Consider the following 17,073-nt stretch of genomic DNA (forward strand, 5'->3'; position numbering starts at 1 on the left):
TGCTGAACTAAGGAGTTCTTTGAAGATTCACACAGAAATGAAAGTGTGAGGTTGAAAAGGTGCTGCAGGATTTAATATTGAATCTGCAAAATGCAAATCTACATAGTGGGTTTTCACACCATCACTTTAAATCTGTACAAATCTGTAGCCGTATGACTGTAATACCTGCTTCTTTCTGGTGGGTCAGCCTTACAGCAGAATAGTGTCAGAAGATGCCTTTCCAGTAACAGTCTCTGTGATCTTGAACATCTCTTACTGGTTTCTGTTTGCATAGCAGTGGTGTGGGAAACATTTTGAAATGTCATCTAAAATCTTGGATGGAGAAGAAATAGTGGTCTAAATGAGGGAACAGTAAGGCAGGAAGAGAAAGATGGAGGGCATGAATATGATTGCCTTCAAAGAGCAAATATACCAGATTCCTTTAATTCCACCATCTCATTTGCATATCACAGATAATTCTTGTTCTTTGGGGGAAAGTGACTTACAAAACCCTTTCCGTGCCTTGACACACCAAATAATTCAAACAGTGTTTTCCTGGTTGATTTCCCACAAATCGTGTTGTGCATGTTTTGGAAGCATCTTTGTTAGAAACAGAACTTCGTTTGCATTTCAGTGCTCTTGTCTGCTTTTAAATGATTCTCTCTCTAAGAAGCTTTATAATTGGGTGGTTTGAGGACAGCTTTGGGATTTTACTGTACTTGGTGCAACTCCTAGAACAATTGGAATCCCAGTCTAATCTTGGGGCTACAAACAATGGCATGTACATTTTGCATAGTGCTTGGATGAACAAAGGATCATTTGGTGCAAGAGTGTAAGAGGGACCCCCAAAAAGTTTGAGCAGTGCTGTGGAGGAATACTGAATTCAGGAAAATATTTTTTTTTTGAGAGAGAATACTGGGATAAGCACAGGCAGAAGAAAGAGGGTTAAGAGAAGAGAGGTGTGGTGTGGAGTGTTACATATAAGGAGATGACAAATTTCACGAAGCTAATAATGCAACACTCACTAATGCTGTATGCAAATAATTTCTAGACTTACTAAGTATTGGGCAGATGAGGAAGGAAATAAGTGATTTATTCACCTGTCATAACGTTGCTTTAGTTGGTCAAATTTCCAAGAGTTCATGGAGTCTTCAGAGAAGAGGTAATTTGATTGCATATGTTGAAACAAGTGGTTTGGTCTGTTAGGAGAGGGGGTCTAAACCTGGTGCTGTAGGTACCTGAAGTTGGAGGGAGCTGGGAGGTAGAGTTTCTTGTCTGCTAGGGTGAAACAGTACTTTATTTTAATATATCCAATCTTTTGCTCTCATCTTACAAATAACTTTTTGTGCCTTCAGGTTCAATTTAGTGTTGGAATAGTTTCCATATACTTTAAACCTGATGTTCAGATTTGGTTTCAGGTGTTTCAGTACTGTGGAGGGAGAGGACTGTTCATAGTAATTGGTATAAATGGAGGATAGAAAAGATAGAAACTCACAGCTGGGCTTTAAATTCTGTCATTTCAAAGTGTTGTTTCAGGTGTATAATACCGGATACACACAGTGAGTTCTGGCGATGGCAGTAACATATTCCCTGACATAGGTGGAGCCATTGACTTCAACTATAAAGTACACAAAAAATTTGCAAGAGAATGCCTCATGTCCCTGTGTCCTGCTTATGGAGGCAGCTTTTGTGATACTCCCTGAGAATTCCTTTGACAAAGTCAGGCTGGTGTCATGAGAAGCAGGGAATACAAAACAGTTCTGAGAAAAAAGTATAGCTCTTTTTTACAAGAAGGAATTACAGCACTTGTGATCACAAGCAGGAATGAACTCCATGACCTATTACGGTTTATCTTTTAGGGATGTTGCATACTGTGGAAGACAGTGGTGCCCTGGACCTGTTAGTAGAAGGTGAGAGACGGATGCCACATCTCAAGTACCGGCAGTTTCTGAACAGAGGATCTGTATTGTCTGATGCTCAGTGAGATGCTACAGTGAGATGCTCAGCTTCTACACAGCTTGAATGGGGAAGACCATCTATTATACTGCATCAGTAACAAGCAGTCTGTTCCCATTTGTGGAGGCAGAAGAGTGCATGCAGATTTAAATATATAACATTTCTCTTATAGGTTCTGTGTGTGCCATGAATTTAGTGTTGGATGGGTAACAGTGGCAAACAATGACCAAAGTCTCAAAACAAATGGAAATCCATGGGATCTACTGCTTTCTCCTCAGGACAAGAGGGTATTTGGGACTTAGCTGCACAGGCTGCAGATTCCTCTTTGGGAGCAGTGCCTCATTTGAAATCTGAAGGAAACATCTGCAGGGCTGACAAAGAAATCTCTGCAGTCCAGTTGACCTTGGGCATCTCTGCTGAGTCTAGTGATATTAGCAATGCAGTGATGCATTTCATGTCCAGCCATGAAAGGTGAAAGGAGGTGTGACAAGCTTTATCCAGAGGGGTTTTAGTTTTCAGACACTTGCTTAAAATGATGTTGAAAAGGTGAGAAGTCTTTCTGTCGTGTTAGCAGTGTGTTGAGAGATGGATGTTCTCAAACAGAGGAATTTTAAATTAGTGTTACCTAACTCTTGAAAGCTTTTAGAGATTCTGAGAGTTTGGGGCAAGAAACGGCCATTAAACCCTCTATGAATCACCTGTCTCAAGATATGCTGCTGCTGAGATGCATAGCTCATTAGCTGAAGTAGGTATACTAGATAAACCTCCAGTATTGCCCTGGATACACCAAGGAATGGTGAACCCAGATATCTCTGGTACTTTTTTTTATGATGTTTTCCTAGGATACAAATCAAAAGTGTATGTTTTTCAAATGAGTCATGCCATGACAGCAAGATACATCCAAGACAGCCTTACCAAATCCTGTGGAACAGTGTTCTGCACAGTGTTTCAGTAAAGGGCCTATTGAAAAAACTTTATCTGCCGTACATCCAGGTGCCCAGTTCTAGAACTACTGGAAGAGGAACTTTGCTTCCTGAAACTAGTCTGCTGGTATATATGTAGAGGCAGAGGCAGCCTGCCAGCATCAGCTCTGATATCTTCTCTGGAAAGATAAATTTTTAAAGGCCATTTTAATACTGTAGGAAGCCTGCTCTCTTCAATTACCAGAAGTTTTAATGCTTTTTTAAAGCTAGAGCTTTGTTTCCTTCCATGTTCCTTGCTGCCCTGATGTTCAGTTTGTCACTTGCAGTTCATTTCCATGCATGGTTTGTGGTGCAACCAGAGTGGAACTGCTGTAATGGTGCCGCAGAGAGCTTGAGCTGGGCTATCAGAAGTAATAGTGCTGGGAATGCCAATGATACCCTGTTCTCTCAGCATCTCTGCGCTCATTTAATTTCTAAGCTCTTTGCTCACTGGTCTGCTAAAGCCCCGTGGAAGATGGATTGTGAGTGCTCTTGTGTGTGTATTACTGATCCTGTTTCTTCTGCCTAGTTCTGGTGCGGCTTGTGGTGGAGCTGAAGTCAGAACAGTACTTATGCTGCATTTTGAATGAAAGCCAAAAGGAGGTCAGTGAAGATGAATTCTCCTGCCCTTCCTCTCAGTCCTTCAGAGGCTGAGAAATGAGTAGCCCTGCAAGACTGCCGCTGCTGCGCTGGGATGTAGCATCTGCTGCAGCGGGATCACAGAATCATAGAATGGTTTGGGTTGGAAGGGGCCTTAAAGATCATCTAGTTCCAACCCCACTGCCATGGGCAGGGACACCTGCCACTAGAGCAGGTTGCTCAAAGCCCCATCCAACCTGGCCTTTGATGTCCTAATGCCAGCTCCTCTGCTGTGATGTTGGCACTGTTGGTGTCTACCCCTGAGTTTTTCTGTTGTTTCCACGATGCGTTGCAGCCATACGGCTTCATGATACACGTATGAAGCTGTGTGGCTTACTAAGGTTCTTCTTTTCCTATTAGTTTCAGTTACATGAGGAGCCTGTGCCATGGGCTCTTGCTCTCTTCATTCCTAAGTTTAAGATGGTCTCCCATGGGGTACAAAACATTGGGAAATAGCAAAAGTGGGGAGAAATTCAGATGGTCTGTCTGCTTGTGTAAGAGGTGGAAGGGAGAGAGAGGAAGAGGAGCAAGAGCCAAGAGATTCCTTGAATTAATTTAAAGACATTTTGGTGACTTAGTGCTGTGTTCAGAGTTTTCCATGTGGCTTATCCTAAGTGTTTAAGGGGACCCATCTTAGGAGAAGATCCTGTTCTGGAGAATTATGCATCACTGAGAGCGTGCTGGTTTAGGTGCATTTCTGCCTTTGGACTGTGGTCTCATCAGTGAAACATTTTCTTTCCCTGTCTCCTGTACAGCTGTGCAAAGCAACTACCATGAGAAGCAGCCTGCCCACATTTGCTCTCTTGGGCAAGTTGGCAGATGCCATCCCAGGCTTTGCTGATCTACTGGTGGTAGAGCACAGTGAGTAATATGTCATGTCCTACTGAAGCGTGGTTTTCACAGCCCTAATACGCACACGCATGCATGCACTCCCCATTCCCCTGGGTGAATTCATGAAGGTCACATAAGAAGCCTGTCCAGAAGTCAAGTATGGCATTCAGGCTCCTGAGTTGCAGGTCAGAACCTTTACAGCAGGCTTGTCATCGTGCTCTTAGCCAGCCAGGCCAAAGCAGCCTCTCTAAACTGGGATTGTGGGTCTGTTTTACAGGCAACATACATTTAGGTTTTTTTTTAGCTTGATTCAGCCCCCGGTGGTCTGGTGAGCAAGCTTAGCTGTTTGTGGAGGTAGTTGAAATGATGGATCCTCACGTGGTGAACAATGAACTCTGCTAGCCTTTATTACTGTACCTCGGCTCCGAGGGTCAAAAGGTGCTGAGCACATCACCTGATTGTGGCATTCATACATCTGCATACGCCGGTCTGTCCAGGGGGCTTTTGCAAGTTGTCAAGGGAAATAGCTTGGTGCTTTTAAAATGCCAGTGAATGTTTGTCATTTCTATTCCTCATTGTAGGTAATTTAGTGGATCATCTGCTGATGGGCTTGATGTACCCAAATGAGGGTATAAAGGCTGCTGTCTGCTACTTGTATGGCAAGCTGTACTCCTCTCCTGTGGGCACAGAACGTCTCTCAGCACACTTCAAAGAAAGGCTGTGTAGTATCTTCTTGAATACCCTGGGGTCTGCACAGACAAAGGAGCTGCAGGTTAATTGTTTGGGTAAGGCACTGCTGAGAGAAACCTGCAAGGTGCAAGGGAAGGCTTAGAATGTGGAAGAAATCCTTGGCTGGTTTAGACGCTCTAGTGTGGGGTTGTTCTCTAGAGGATCTTTTTGCTGCTTGTCTGAAGCAGTCTGTCCTTTCTGTTATTCCATGGCAATCAAATGGGCCAGACCTGCTGCTGAGCACCCCTAGCCCCACTGTTGTCTCTCGAGCCCCACATTTGCCCAGCACTGACTAATCTTCAGAGTCTCTTCAGGGCTTACACTGTGGCCCTGACATCCCTCAAAGTGTTTGAATGCAAACGCCGTGCATGGGCAGGTGGGTTTTGTAGAGCAGAGGGATGGAGTCTAACAAACAACAGTCTTCAGATGTGGGGCATCACATTATTTAGGTTACAAAGATAATGTGGCACATTCTTGCGGTTATGCTTCCAACTACACGTATCAGCTGTTGCTGAGGAGCACAGTTTCAGGCTTTCTGACATTCCTTGTTTGTAAACCATCCAGGGAATTAATTTTTCTTGTAGGAGGCAAGCAGGAACTGGATTGCTCCTCAGATCATCTGTTCAGCTACTAGAAATGGATTCCTTTGAAAGCAGAATTATATAGCTCAGATGATACCCCTTTGAATTTGTACCGACATGTGCTGATGATTTGCATCAATACCTGTAGCAGTGATCTATACTGTTCTGAGGGGTTTTATGTGTGTCTGTGTATCCTTTAGCTAAATGCAGCTGTTTCAGTAAGAGCCTGTGAAAGTAGAAGGGGAAGATAAATGCCAGTTTGCTAGGAAGTGTTCCGGGGAAAATGTCGAGTCACTGGGGTCACTGACTGCTAGGGAATAATGCAGGTCAGGAGGTCTCCCAAGAAACAGTTTAAGGTGTGGGTACTAACAGAAGATAATGCAGGTACAGGGCTCTTGAGATCATGTACCCCTGTACATACATGTCTCTGAGAAGGAACAGAGAGCAGATCAGAGCCAGCAAAAAGCATCAGCATCAAGGGGTTGCAAGAGATGTGGATCATGGCAGTATCTGGGGACACAGTGAGAACAAGCTCCCTAAACTGGAGGTGAATGCCTTTGTTAGGAGTGCAGGAAAGGAGAGGAAGTTGGCAACAAGCCCTAGCCTGTAAATACTCCTGTGTTAATATAATCCTCACTTTTCCCAGTATGATGCTCACTCTTGCTCCCCCTTTTTCAGGTTTGCTAAAGGAGCTGCTGAAATCTGACCATTTTGTATCAATTCTTATGAATAATTCAAAGACAGAGGAGGAGACTGAGAATCCAGACTTTTTAGAAGGGGAAAATCCACTGCCACTTGTTCTCAAAAAGGTGATTGCTGAAGTAGTAGTGAATTGTTGGTAGACGTAAATAACTTGGTGGCCTGTATTGAATCTTTATCTAAGGCATTACATATATATATATATAAGGCAGAGTATTCCATTGACAACACCAGCAACAGAGGCTGCAGTGAGAAATGGAGACACCTCCATAGATCACCTCTTGTTCATTCCTGCATCCTGGAGTGGGGAAAATTTTACTTCTGGCCTCAGCTGATTTTACTCATTCACACTTGAGGTCTGATACAGCACTTGCAATGCCAGCATGACTAAGCATGGGGGCAGAGCTGTTCTTACTCATGATATCTTCTGCTGTGGTTCTCCTTTTGTACTTTTTTGAGTGTCTTTGTTTCAGTGTTTTATCTTGCCTTAGCAAGTTTAATCTGTGAAGTATATGCCAAAAGAGAGAATTTATGTTTAAAATTTTAAAATGTAGAGGAAACTTTCCTACTCATAGCTGCATAGTTGACTTCCTCTCTCCTTTTGACTTTCATTTCCCAACAGCTTTTGTTGACCAGAGATGAGATGTTGCAGGCAGCAAGTTCTCACTGTATGGCTGCAGTGCTGGTTCACTCTCCCAGCAGATATGCTCCTGCTTTTATCCATGCGGATGTTCCAGGTGAAGAGATGCAGTAGCATCTTATCGTTCATCTCCAAGTATCAAAGCCCTCCTTGGCTGTTTGCTTTAGGAATCAGTCTGGCTCCATTATATCCACTGGTGGCACAATGTGTGTGATGACCATTTTATACCAGTGGAAATGGCTAATGTGATTTTAAGAGTAGAAAGGGAGAGTAAGTTTTCAACTGAAAGTATAGAAGCAGCTGTCAACAGGCAGAATGAAGTTTCCACAGTGAGAATTTGGACAAATCCTTGAGGTCAAGGTGCTTCTTGCAGGACCTTAGATACAAGCCTAAACAGACTTCAGTTTTATCTCGTTCCATTAGATATTGTAAGTTTGCACAGAATTTGGTCTAGTATTTAGCTTAGACTGCAGCTATGGGACATGGTTTTTATTATTTTTCTGTAATCCCAAAAGACAGGAATACTTTCATTATACACATTCTTTGGGGGATGTAAACATTCTGAGGAAAAAAAGATCACTGCTTCTGTGCTAAAGCTTGCTTAATGGCTTTTCACTTGAACCAAAGGCTAGATCCACAATTCAGCTCCTTCCTGCCTGCTGAGTTTGTGCTAGGAAGGAGCCTGCCCATGGGTCTTTGGTCTCCAGTCACCTTATTTTGCAGACTAGCATAACCCTGAGCATTTACTCTGTCCTCTGTTCCCGCCATTTCATAATACAACCGTTCTCCCTGCGGCTGTTGCTATGCTGCCTCCTTTCCTCCTCCTGCCTCTGCTCTGTTCTAGGAGCAGCTGTGCCATGCATACTGTGAGCAGCCTGCCTCTTACCAGGGTGACCTTATTTGTGTGTATGTGTTTACAGAGTTCCTGTTTGAATGTCTCTTGTGCAAAAGTGAAATCCTCATCTGGTCAGTGTATTGCTGCCTGCTCCTCCTGACTGAAGAGCGCCTTTTCTTCTCCAAGTGTCACACCGTCTATGGTGAGTCATCAGCTTTTCTGACAGAGTGACTGCGGTAATGCTTGTGCCTCTAGCTGAATTTCAACGCTCTACACACAGTCACAATTTCCAGTCAGGATGGATAAAGGGCTGGAAATTAATATCTATCAGACGTGTTTGTGATGTCCAACATAGATTGAATTTACAGTGCCACTGTCCTAATGAGTTCCTGATAAGCATTAATTTATTATAATAACCAGTTATCATGATTGACACTACCCAAGTTACCCTTAGATGTTTCTGTGGACATGCCAAGAGTAGATTTAGGAAGAATGGTTAAACTCCTTCTGTTCTTATGGACTTGCCTCTATCAATGGAGATTAAGGCGTATTGTCAGGGAGCTGAGTGAACATTCAAGAGTTTTGGACAGTTGTTTCTGTCAGTGGATAATAATTGTTCAAATCTTCCTTCCTTTTAAAAACTATTTTTTTCCATCCTGGAATCTGGGATGTTAAAAGCCTCTTTGTGACTTCTCTTGAACATGTGTAGGCATTGAATCTCTGGTGCGGAGTCTCCAAGATGTCCTGCAGATAAACAATGTGGAGTTGCACAAACAAGGACTCCTGCTCTTCACTGAAATACTGAAACGGTAAGGGAGTACCCTGAGAGGCTTGCACAGGCAGAGTTTGGTACCCTAAAAGGGGGGCTCTGATGCTTTTGCTTTTAAAGGTTTTCTTCTGAGGCCAAATATCTGCACACCTCTGGAGCCTTTGTGTTTGAAGGATGATGCTGAACGATTGCATCTCCCTTATTCTTGCAAAGAAGGGCCCGATGGTTGTTTCTGAACCTTCCAGCTTGTCCTCTTTATGCCTGCATTCATCAGTATATCTGCGTCTTCCTGCTTTCTTGCCAATCTAGGAAGTGAAATCTCTTTTCAACTGTAGACAGAGCAAGAGGGAAGGTTAAGAAGGTCCAGGCATATGTGAGCAGGCCAGATCCTGCTAAGTGCGCTTCTGAGACAAAACAAAGCATGCAAATTCCATGGCCTCTAGTCTTCTCTCATCATCTGAGCTAAATTCAAACTGCAAAAACAAATTCTAGGCTGAAATATTAATGTCTTCTGTCACTTTTTTCCTCTTGTTTTCTGCTAAGAAATAATATACACTGGCTTGTTTTTCATCTGTGCTTCCTGTTCTTGCCTCTATGATCTTGTTCATGTCCTGTCATGCTAGTGACAAAGTCTTGTTTTTGCCACTTAGTTCCCCCAAGAGAGCCCTTGAGCTGAATTTTGGAAATGTCATAGTCGATTTTGTAGCAAGTGGCAGGGTAAAAAGGAGAAGAAAAAACAGCAGTGCTAGAACAGTGTGATGATGCCAGTGTGGGATCTGTCAAAAAGAGAAGCCAGGATGTGGGAAACACTAATTACAGCATTTATGCTTGTAAAACAAAGAGAACACTCTGTGCAGTTACTCTCATTTTCTCGCACACCCATTCTGTTTCTGAGCTTTGCCTTAGAAATTATGTTTTATTTAAAACTCTCTCATAGTAGGGAAAGGGATCCTATGCTGGAACCTCTCCTCTTGGTTTTTGCTTGCAGCTGGATTCTCTTGTATAAGTGAGCCCCACGTTCTCTGTGAGGTCCAAGCAGGACGTTCTGTTCCCCTTGGCAGTGTGTCAGGAATGGTGGGTAGCTCTCCCTGGTCATAACCAGAGTGGCAGGCACAGTGTGGGGCCCAAAGACAAGAGGTTGCAGGAAGCTGCAAGAGTGCTGTCCTTCACACTTTCCTCCTGGGCCCCGAAGACACCACAGTGCACCATATTGAAAGTGGGTTTATGCATCTTGAATGAGTCAGCAGTACTCCTCCATCCTTTCCTCCCTGCGTGAGTCAGTGAAGACTTTTTTCTTCCTGATGTGTTTTACTTCAGAAGGTCAGTGATTAAAGAAAGGAAATACAGAGGATTAGTAGAATTACAGTATAAGTAGGAGCAAGTTAGAAGTTCAGCGCATCACTTATGGCTTGGCTCCTGATGCCTGAGCTCCACAAGGCCTTTTCCTTGCCTTGCCCAACTTGGAGCTTTTTCTCACAGCAGAACATGAGGTTACTGCCAAGTTGGGTTTCCATCCCACGGAGTGACTAAAAAGAATGGGTTTTCCTCTGTTTCCTTTTTGCCATGTAACTGGACTACTAGTGTAATTTCTACTGAAGTTCACTTTACCCTTTGTGAGTGAGAGCATGTGTTCATGGCTTGCTTTAGTCAGGCATGACTGTGAAAATTTAATGACAAGGAATACTGGAATACTTTTGGCTCCTAAGTCTGGCTCCTATCCTGCTGTACTGTTTTTCTTGCTTCACTTCGGAGAGGCTCCCTGGCAGGCTCTTAGTGCCTCTTGTCTGCCTGTAGCTGCCTGTCTTCCCCCTGCCCTCCCAACTGCACCTGACTTGCCAGGAGCCAAATGAGCACAGTCTGCCGTTTACACACCTCTGTCCAATAATGGGATTAATGGCCTGTCAATCCCTCTATGCTCTCGTGCTGAATGCTCAGAGTTGTTGGGTCACAAGATGATCAGATGACCAAAATGCTCACTACCAAGAATTGTCAAAACAGTTGGAGTGTGTTTATTTTCCTGATTACTTTTCAAGTTCATGAAGGTTCCTGCCCTTCCAGCACCATCTGGCATTTAGAAGTGCTACAGGACTGTGAGAGAAGCTATTCTCATGACATCATCCCTGTTCTAGGATGGTGATGTTTGCTTGTTTACTCAAGAATATAAGTTACCAGATGAACCCACAAATGCCAGAGCAGATGGCCTGAGCATAAAGTCCTAGGCACAGAGATCACTGTATTTTGCAAAGCTTGTTTTTCTTGTGCTTTTCTTGTCAGTGTTCACTGGAGTAGTCACACATTTATCCAATCTGTGGGTTTTTACATCACAGTAGGGCTTCAGACTGGCTGAAGTTCACTCTTTGTGGCAAACCCTCTACCTGCTTGAGTCTGAGAGTATCTCCTTGAGAACAGCTGGCTCTGAATAATGAAAGGCATGGCTGGAACCACACAGCCCAGCTGTCCATTTGGTGAAATGAGAAAAGGGCACCACAGTTACCTAAATCTGACAACACTCTCCTTGGTTACTCTGTTTTCCTCTTCACAGGCAACCCATGGAAATTAAATTATTCACAAACCGAGGTGTATGTATGGAAGCCATTGATGTTTTGATGGAGACAGTAAACTGCCCAGTGCTGGAGGTGGCAGTGGAGGCTGTGAGAGCTGTAGCAGCTTTCCTGAGGTAGGTAAGAAGGTATTTACAGGCTTTTCTTCAGATAGATATTTTGATACCACGTTGGGCTCTGCAGCTCCCCTGTGGCTGTGTGGGTGAGCATGCTCTGCAGTGGGACTTGTGGCTGAGGCAGGCGTGGGTACAGCAGAGCCAGCTTCCCACCCACCTCAGAAGGCTTCCAGGGCAATGGAGCTGCAATAGGTAGCAATTCACTGCAGCAAGGACCTGGTGTCCCAGGCAGGCTTGCACAATGGCTGCTGTGGCTGTTACTCTGTGCCCCATCCAGATTGACAACAGCAAGCATAAGACTCTGGACAGTCATATGCTTCCTGACTGTAGTGGGAGCAGACAGTGAGTACAGTGAGGGTGTGTTTGGGTGCACATATGGATGAAGGCACTGTTCAGGTATTGTGACCTTACTCTGCTGTGCTGGAGAGATGTGGCAATGGCGTATTGACATTAGAAAAGCAACTATTTCTGATGGTGTTGCCTTCCCAGCAGGGAAGTCCCCAGCAGGGGCTATGCATGCTGTCTTTCTCTTGGCTTGTTCAGGAAGGACCATCTCAGCTCCCCTCCAGTCCCATATGAAGAGCTGCAGAAGTTGCTGGAGGCAGCGCTGAAGCGATGTGCTGACCTTTCCCCACCACAGAGCAGCAAGAGGCATGCAGTAAGTTAAAAGTTGCTGTTGCTTGTTGGTAAGACCAAGCAGGACAGGGCTGGTCCTCCTAGCACACCATGTGGATGTTGAATATGTGTTCTGTCCCCTTACCTGTTGGCTTCTCTTTCTTTTTTTCCTCTTGCCTCAGAATGGCACCACACTTTACCTTTGAAGTAGATGAAGATGGATGCTGGTAAATGTTATCTCTCTAAATCAGTGAAGATTTATGGGGCAGTGCTTGAGCACACTGTCCTCCTTTTGTGTCTAGTACTCCAAAGTCATTTGAACTTCTTCAGAATTCTGCCTTGTAGGCTGTAAGCTGCATTGGTCAGTGTATTTTTTTGGCAATGAACGTCTCTTGTTCAGATCAAGAGTGTCATCATGTATGCACTGTGATCCCTCAGCAAAGGAGGTGTTAGCCACTCTTTGAACTGTAAATCCTTTCCTGTTCCTGGAATTTATAGTTAGTGTGATGTGCTACTGGGACCTCTGCGCTTCTGAGAGCCCCAGTTACAGACGGCTAGTGACAGACAAGGGCTGAGCCTTCTTGCTATAGGCTTATTGCCTTATAGGTTTAGACCACATCTATAGTGACAAGAACATCTTGTCTGAGTAGCAGAGCTCCAAATTCTTGATGAACTATCTTTAGACCCAAGTTCTGTGATACCAAATATTTGCCTTCACTGCCCAGAGAAGGCAGAACTGCTTTCTGCCCCATAGGCAGATGCTGGTCAGTTTGTTTGCACACATGCAGAACTTGGTGTCCCTTTCAGAATTAGGAGCTTCACAGGAAGGAAATTAGGCAGATAGTGAGGATATCCAGGCTGTCTTTAAAGGGAGAAAAGGCTCAACGATTGTACCTCTGCTATGGTATCTCAGCGTGAAATGGAGAAGGAGTTCTGAACTGCCAGGCACCAGTGTGTAGCTGTGCCCTCCTCTGGTAATATTTGGAGAAGACCATCACAACAAGTTAAGACTTAAAAGCAGATTTTGAGTACCAAGTTGTTCCCACTTCGGAGAAATGATTAACTCTGATGCTTCAGTTGGCTTCTGGCTGAACTCGGTAGGATGCTGTGGGAACAAGAGCTACTACACGGATCCTTGCTTAAAAATCTGAGCCAAAGTAGGGAACTTCTAAGATTTCAGTGCTAAGCAAGGAGAACTGTTCAGTGTTGTCTTAAGAGTAATTGGAAGAAAGAAAATTTTAAAAAATACTTAGTTTTCCTGTAAGGGCTTGGAGATCCATTAAGTGATATGTTTAAAGCTCAGATGAAATCAAATCATGGCAATACAGGCTGTAAAGACAGCGGTGTACAGAAATAGTAGCTCTGTAACTGTCTTCCCTAGGAAGAGCACACAAGCTCTCCAGCTCTGCCCTCCCTGGGGAAAGCACAAGAGTAAAAAAACAGTCGTGTGAAAGAAGTGAGTGAAGTGAAATCTGTTGTTCCTCCTGCTGCTCGTGTCAGAGAAGAAAGCTATTTTCTCTGAAAGTGAACATAAGATTTTAAAGACATTTCTCCTTTAACAGGGTGATCGCCTGTTCTCGGTGTCTCAGAGTCACCCAGCAAACAGAAATCTCAGCAGAGTCCCTCAGAGACAGTGTCAGTTCTTGCTCAATACCCTGGAAAGTTTCAGAAATGCTTGCAGGTGAGGGCAAGTCAGGAAGGTGGGCGGGCGACGGGTGTGTGTCCACATCAGTCCATTCTTTTGCCCTTGCAACTGAGTTCCTCCACCCAGCCCCTTCAAGGAAATATCACAGGCATGTTAAATGCATGGCAATTGTCAGTGAAACAGCGGAGTGAGGAATACGTAGTAATAGTGAAAATTTTGTGACCCATGGATGTATCTCCTAGGGTACATCCAGGATGTATATCCTGTCAGTTTATTCCATGTCTTTGGGCTTTGAGGGACTGCTTGAAAATTAGCCAAAACTACTGACAGTGTAAGAATTGTTGGAAGATATGTGTGAAAACAGATTGCTGTGCCCTGGAGTATGTGGTCTCACTGCCAGAAGGTTTGCTGTATTGTGCACCTGGCTGAAAACCAATCTTGCCAGACTAGGGCTTCCCACACCAGATGCTTTCTTCACAGAAACTAAGTCTTCCTTTCCCAGCTTGTACTGTTGTGCAACCTTTATGACTTTTAATAGCTTCACTCAAGAGGCAACTCTGTGTGATTGCCAGATTCCTATGTTTCCAACCTACTGAGTGTTTGTGGGTCCTTGATGGTGAAAGTTGTGATGGAAATTTAGTGTCTCCTGACTCCCTTTACAGAGTGAGGAGAATTCCTCTCTCCTCTGTTATCCACTTTGTGTTTGTAGGTTAGCAGTGAAATTCCAGGATGACTTCATGGCCCAGGAGAACGCTTTCACTGCCCCCAACTCTGAGAGCAAGGACACGCTGAGCAAGTTCTCTGAGTTCCTGTTGAGGATTTGTGACAGTCTCTGCATCCCTGTGGTCATGGTAGGGTTTCTTTTGAACTTGGTCTGTTCCTTGTGTACCTGGAAAGGTGCTTTCAAGCCCCAAGAACGGGCTGGACAAATGTTTTTTTGGGAAGAGAGAATGTAGAGTAAACCAAGAACAGCTGAGGCATTTACCACCTCTCCAGAACCAAATGTGGAATTATACAGTTCATGCAAAAAGGAAATGTATAGTCTCAGAGGGTGGAGAATTTCGTGAAGCTTCCACGTAGATGGCAGTATCTTTCTTCAGACTGTGCAATCCCCATAATCTACATACCATGCTATTATCCATGGCAGCTCTGGATGTTGCAGAAGATGAAGAGTGCCTGAACTGTTATTTCCCATTTTGCCACTTTTCCAAAACTTGCCTGTGTCGCAGAGAGCAGCTGTGTTTTGCGTCTGCAATTTCATTTTCAAGCTTCTTTCCAGAAGATACTGATGAGGCTGCCCAGTCCGCACAGCAAGGGCAGTACTAAGCACTGTGCTTCAGTAAGGCCAGGGACATGATTTAGAAAATAGCAGTGGAGAGTAATGTGTGCTTTAGTGCTCCATACAGGCCTGTCCCTAAGACACTTCAAGCAGAATTCTCAAAACAGTGGGACTCTGATTGGGATTCCTAATGTTTAGTAAATTTTGCTTTTGCTCAGCTACAGGTTCAGGTGTATGGATCCTTGCAGTTGTTGGGAATTTGGGGATGTTTTGGTTGGTGTTTTCCTAACCAACCTCTTGGTAGACAGCTGCAGTGGCATTGCTGTTCTCTTCCCTGACGTGAGGGTGCAGTGCATGTCCAGTTTGGCAAAGCTGGAGTCAGTAAGCTGTTTCTTGCTCATTGAACTTGCCTAAAAATTTATGGACTGTGAGAAAATTGTCCAGTGACCTGCTACAAGAGTGAGTTGAGTTATTCTGTTCTGAACAGCTTAGGGATGGACTTTATAGAGAGCTCAAATGCCTGTGTTTGCCACTGCTCAGTGAAACACTGAAACAGGGGTGTTGAGTGTTACTGAAGTCAGCTGAACTTGAATATGTGTCCTAAGTTGTATGCCATGCTGGAGAATCAGCCATCTCACCTGTAGGAGCAGTTACTGCCAGGGCAGTGTGGGCAGTAGTGTTAGTCACTGTGGATTAAGGCCTAACTGGTTGCCAGCTGGAATCTGGAAGCAGTTTCTTGTCTGGTGTAATGTCTTGCAGTGTTAGCGCAGCTCATATGGTTGGCAGAGGGGAGCGTCAGTTGCATTCAGAATGCTCTGTGAGCCTGTGTACCTGCTGCCAGACATTTCGGTAAAAGAACCGTTACTCCATTTGTTTGGATTTAGAAACCTAACTTTCTGGGCAGGCAGGAGGCCGGAAGGAAGCTGCTGCTTTCAGTGTTTATTACATATCATGCACCTGATCTTTTCATCTCTCCACAGAGCTACCTGCAAAGGGCTGTCAATCTGTCGGTGGCGGAGGTTTTCATCTCAGCACTTAATACCCTCTTTACAGTGGTGCCAAACATGCGGAATAAGTTCTCCAAAAAGCTGGGTATGGGGGTAGTGTGGGATCATGTTCTCTGTGCTCTCAGCTTAACTGATGGAACTTGCTGCTACTGCATATTACTGGGGCAACGAGCTTAACAAGACTTTATGTGGAGGATTATATTACATGTTTATATGAGTAAGAATAGAGTGCATAGTCATGTTCAGCAGGGTGAAAATGTTATTTGGTCTAGCAATGATGATTGGACAGGTTTTATTTTGGATAAGTGTGTTGTGTCAGCTTTACCCTTCCCTCTGGAATATTCAGAATTGGCTGTTCCTGTAGACAGGGATTACATTGGAATTGTTGGTGGGATTTTGCTATGTAGAAATCCTATTTGCTCTGCCTATTCCTTATTCTTCACACATCAGAGAGCAGATGTAGACAATTCCTCTGTTCTAAACGTGTGAAGTTGGCAAATCTTCACTTCTCCTCCTGAGAAAACAAATGAATCTCAGATACTTCCCTCCAACCCAAACTCAGAGTAGTTTGCTTTCTAAGAGAAAGCCTAACATATGTGTTCTTACTGAGATGGCCTTCTCTGTTTACCAAGCTTGTATGGAGATGCGTGGGGATGGTTATGGGACCTGCCTACTCTTTTCCCTTATCCTACATGTTCTGTGCACCTTTGACATTTCTGTCTCGCTTTCTGTCTAGCATCCTCCTCCTTCATCAGACTGACACTGGAGCTGAAGGCCAGATTTTGCTCTGTACAAAGGTATTGTGTGTATTGTGAGTGAGTCAAAAATTTCCAGATAGGAAAGTAGATCATGCCTTATCTAATGCGCCTGAATAGGCAAGACAGGAGGCTGAAAGACTCAAGAGTGGCTGTATCTTACTGCAAAATGTAAATGGCAACTGACAATGGAAAAGCTGGATGTGGGAGAAGGGAGAAGCAGTTGGGTAGGGGGCGGATGGATTTACACGGCGTTGTGAGAATTCTGTGCTCTGTCGTGAGTTGCACAACCAGAGATAAAGCAGCCTGACTTTGGAGTAGTCAGATCAGTGGGTGTTTTGAAAAGAGGTATCAAAAGCACCCGTTCCATCTGAGCTCTGGCTTCCTGGGCACATACTACCACTATTGGTGCATTCCTCATGGTGTGATAATGTATAAGAAACAGGAGGGAGGAGGAAGACTTCAGTAGCAGGCA

At 44.3% G+C, this 17,073-nt stretch overlaps 1 protein-coding gene across 2 annotated transcripts in view; it reads left to right on the forward strand.

Moving 5' to 3' along the window:
• The window catches only part of MEI1 (meiotic double-stranded break formation protein 1), a 35,291-nt gene that overhangs the window by 904 nt on the left and 17,314 nt on the right, over window positions 1–17,073 (forward strand). Inside the window, exons 3-16 of one of the 2 annotated variants that reach the window (XM_027885016.1) lie at window positions 1,839–1,889; window positions 3,427–3,500; window positions 4,292–4,397; window positions 4,949–5,152; window positions 6,356–6,486; window positions 6,999–7,113; window positions 7,937–8,053; window positions 8,561–8,660; window positions 11,163–11,297; window positions 11,790–11,955; window positions 13,475–13,593; window positions 14,267–14,408; window positions 15,817–15,928; window positions 16,580–16,640. In XM_027885016.1, coding sequence (XP_027740817.1) covers window positions 1,839–1,889; window positions 3,427–3,500; window positions 4,292–4,397; window positions 4,949–5,152; window positions 6,356–6,486; window positions 6,999–7,113; window positions 7,937–8,053; window positions 8,561–8,660; window positions 11,163–11,297; window positions 11,790–11,955; window positions 13,475–13,593; window positions 14,267–14,408; window positions 15,817–15,928; window positions 16,580–16,640 — 1,633 coding nt within the window. The remainder of the gene's footprint in view (window positions 1–1,838; window positions 1,890–3,426; window positions 3,501–4,291; window positions 4,398–4,948; window positions 5,153–6,355; window positions 6,487–6,998; window positions 7,114–7,936; window positions 8,054–8,560; window positions 8,661–11,162; window positions 11,298–11,789; window positions 11,956–13,474; window positions 13,594–14,266; window positions 14,409–15,816; window positions 15,929–16,579; window positions 16,641–17,073) is intronic. The other variant, XM_027885017.1, reaches the window with a different exon arrangement.

Source organism: Empidonax traillii, unplaced genomic scaffold, assembly GCF_003031625.1.
Source record: "Empidonax traillii isolate 1590-97213 ecotype Southwest subspecies unplaced genomic scaffold, ASM303162v1 scaffold159:size1039807, whole genome shotgun sequence".
Lineage (NCBI taxonomy): Eukaryota > Metazoa > Chordata > Aves > Passeriformes > Tyrannidae > Empidonax > Empidonax traillii.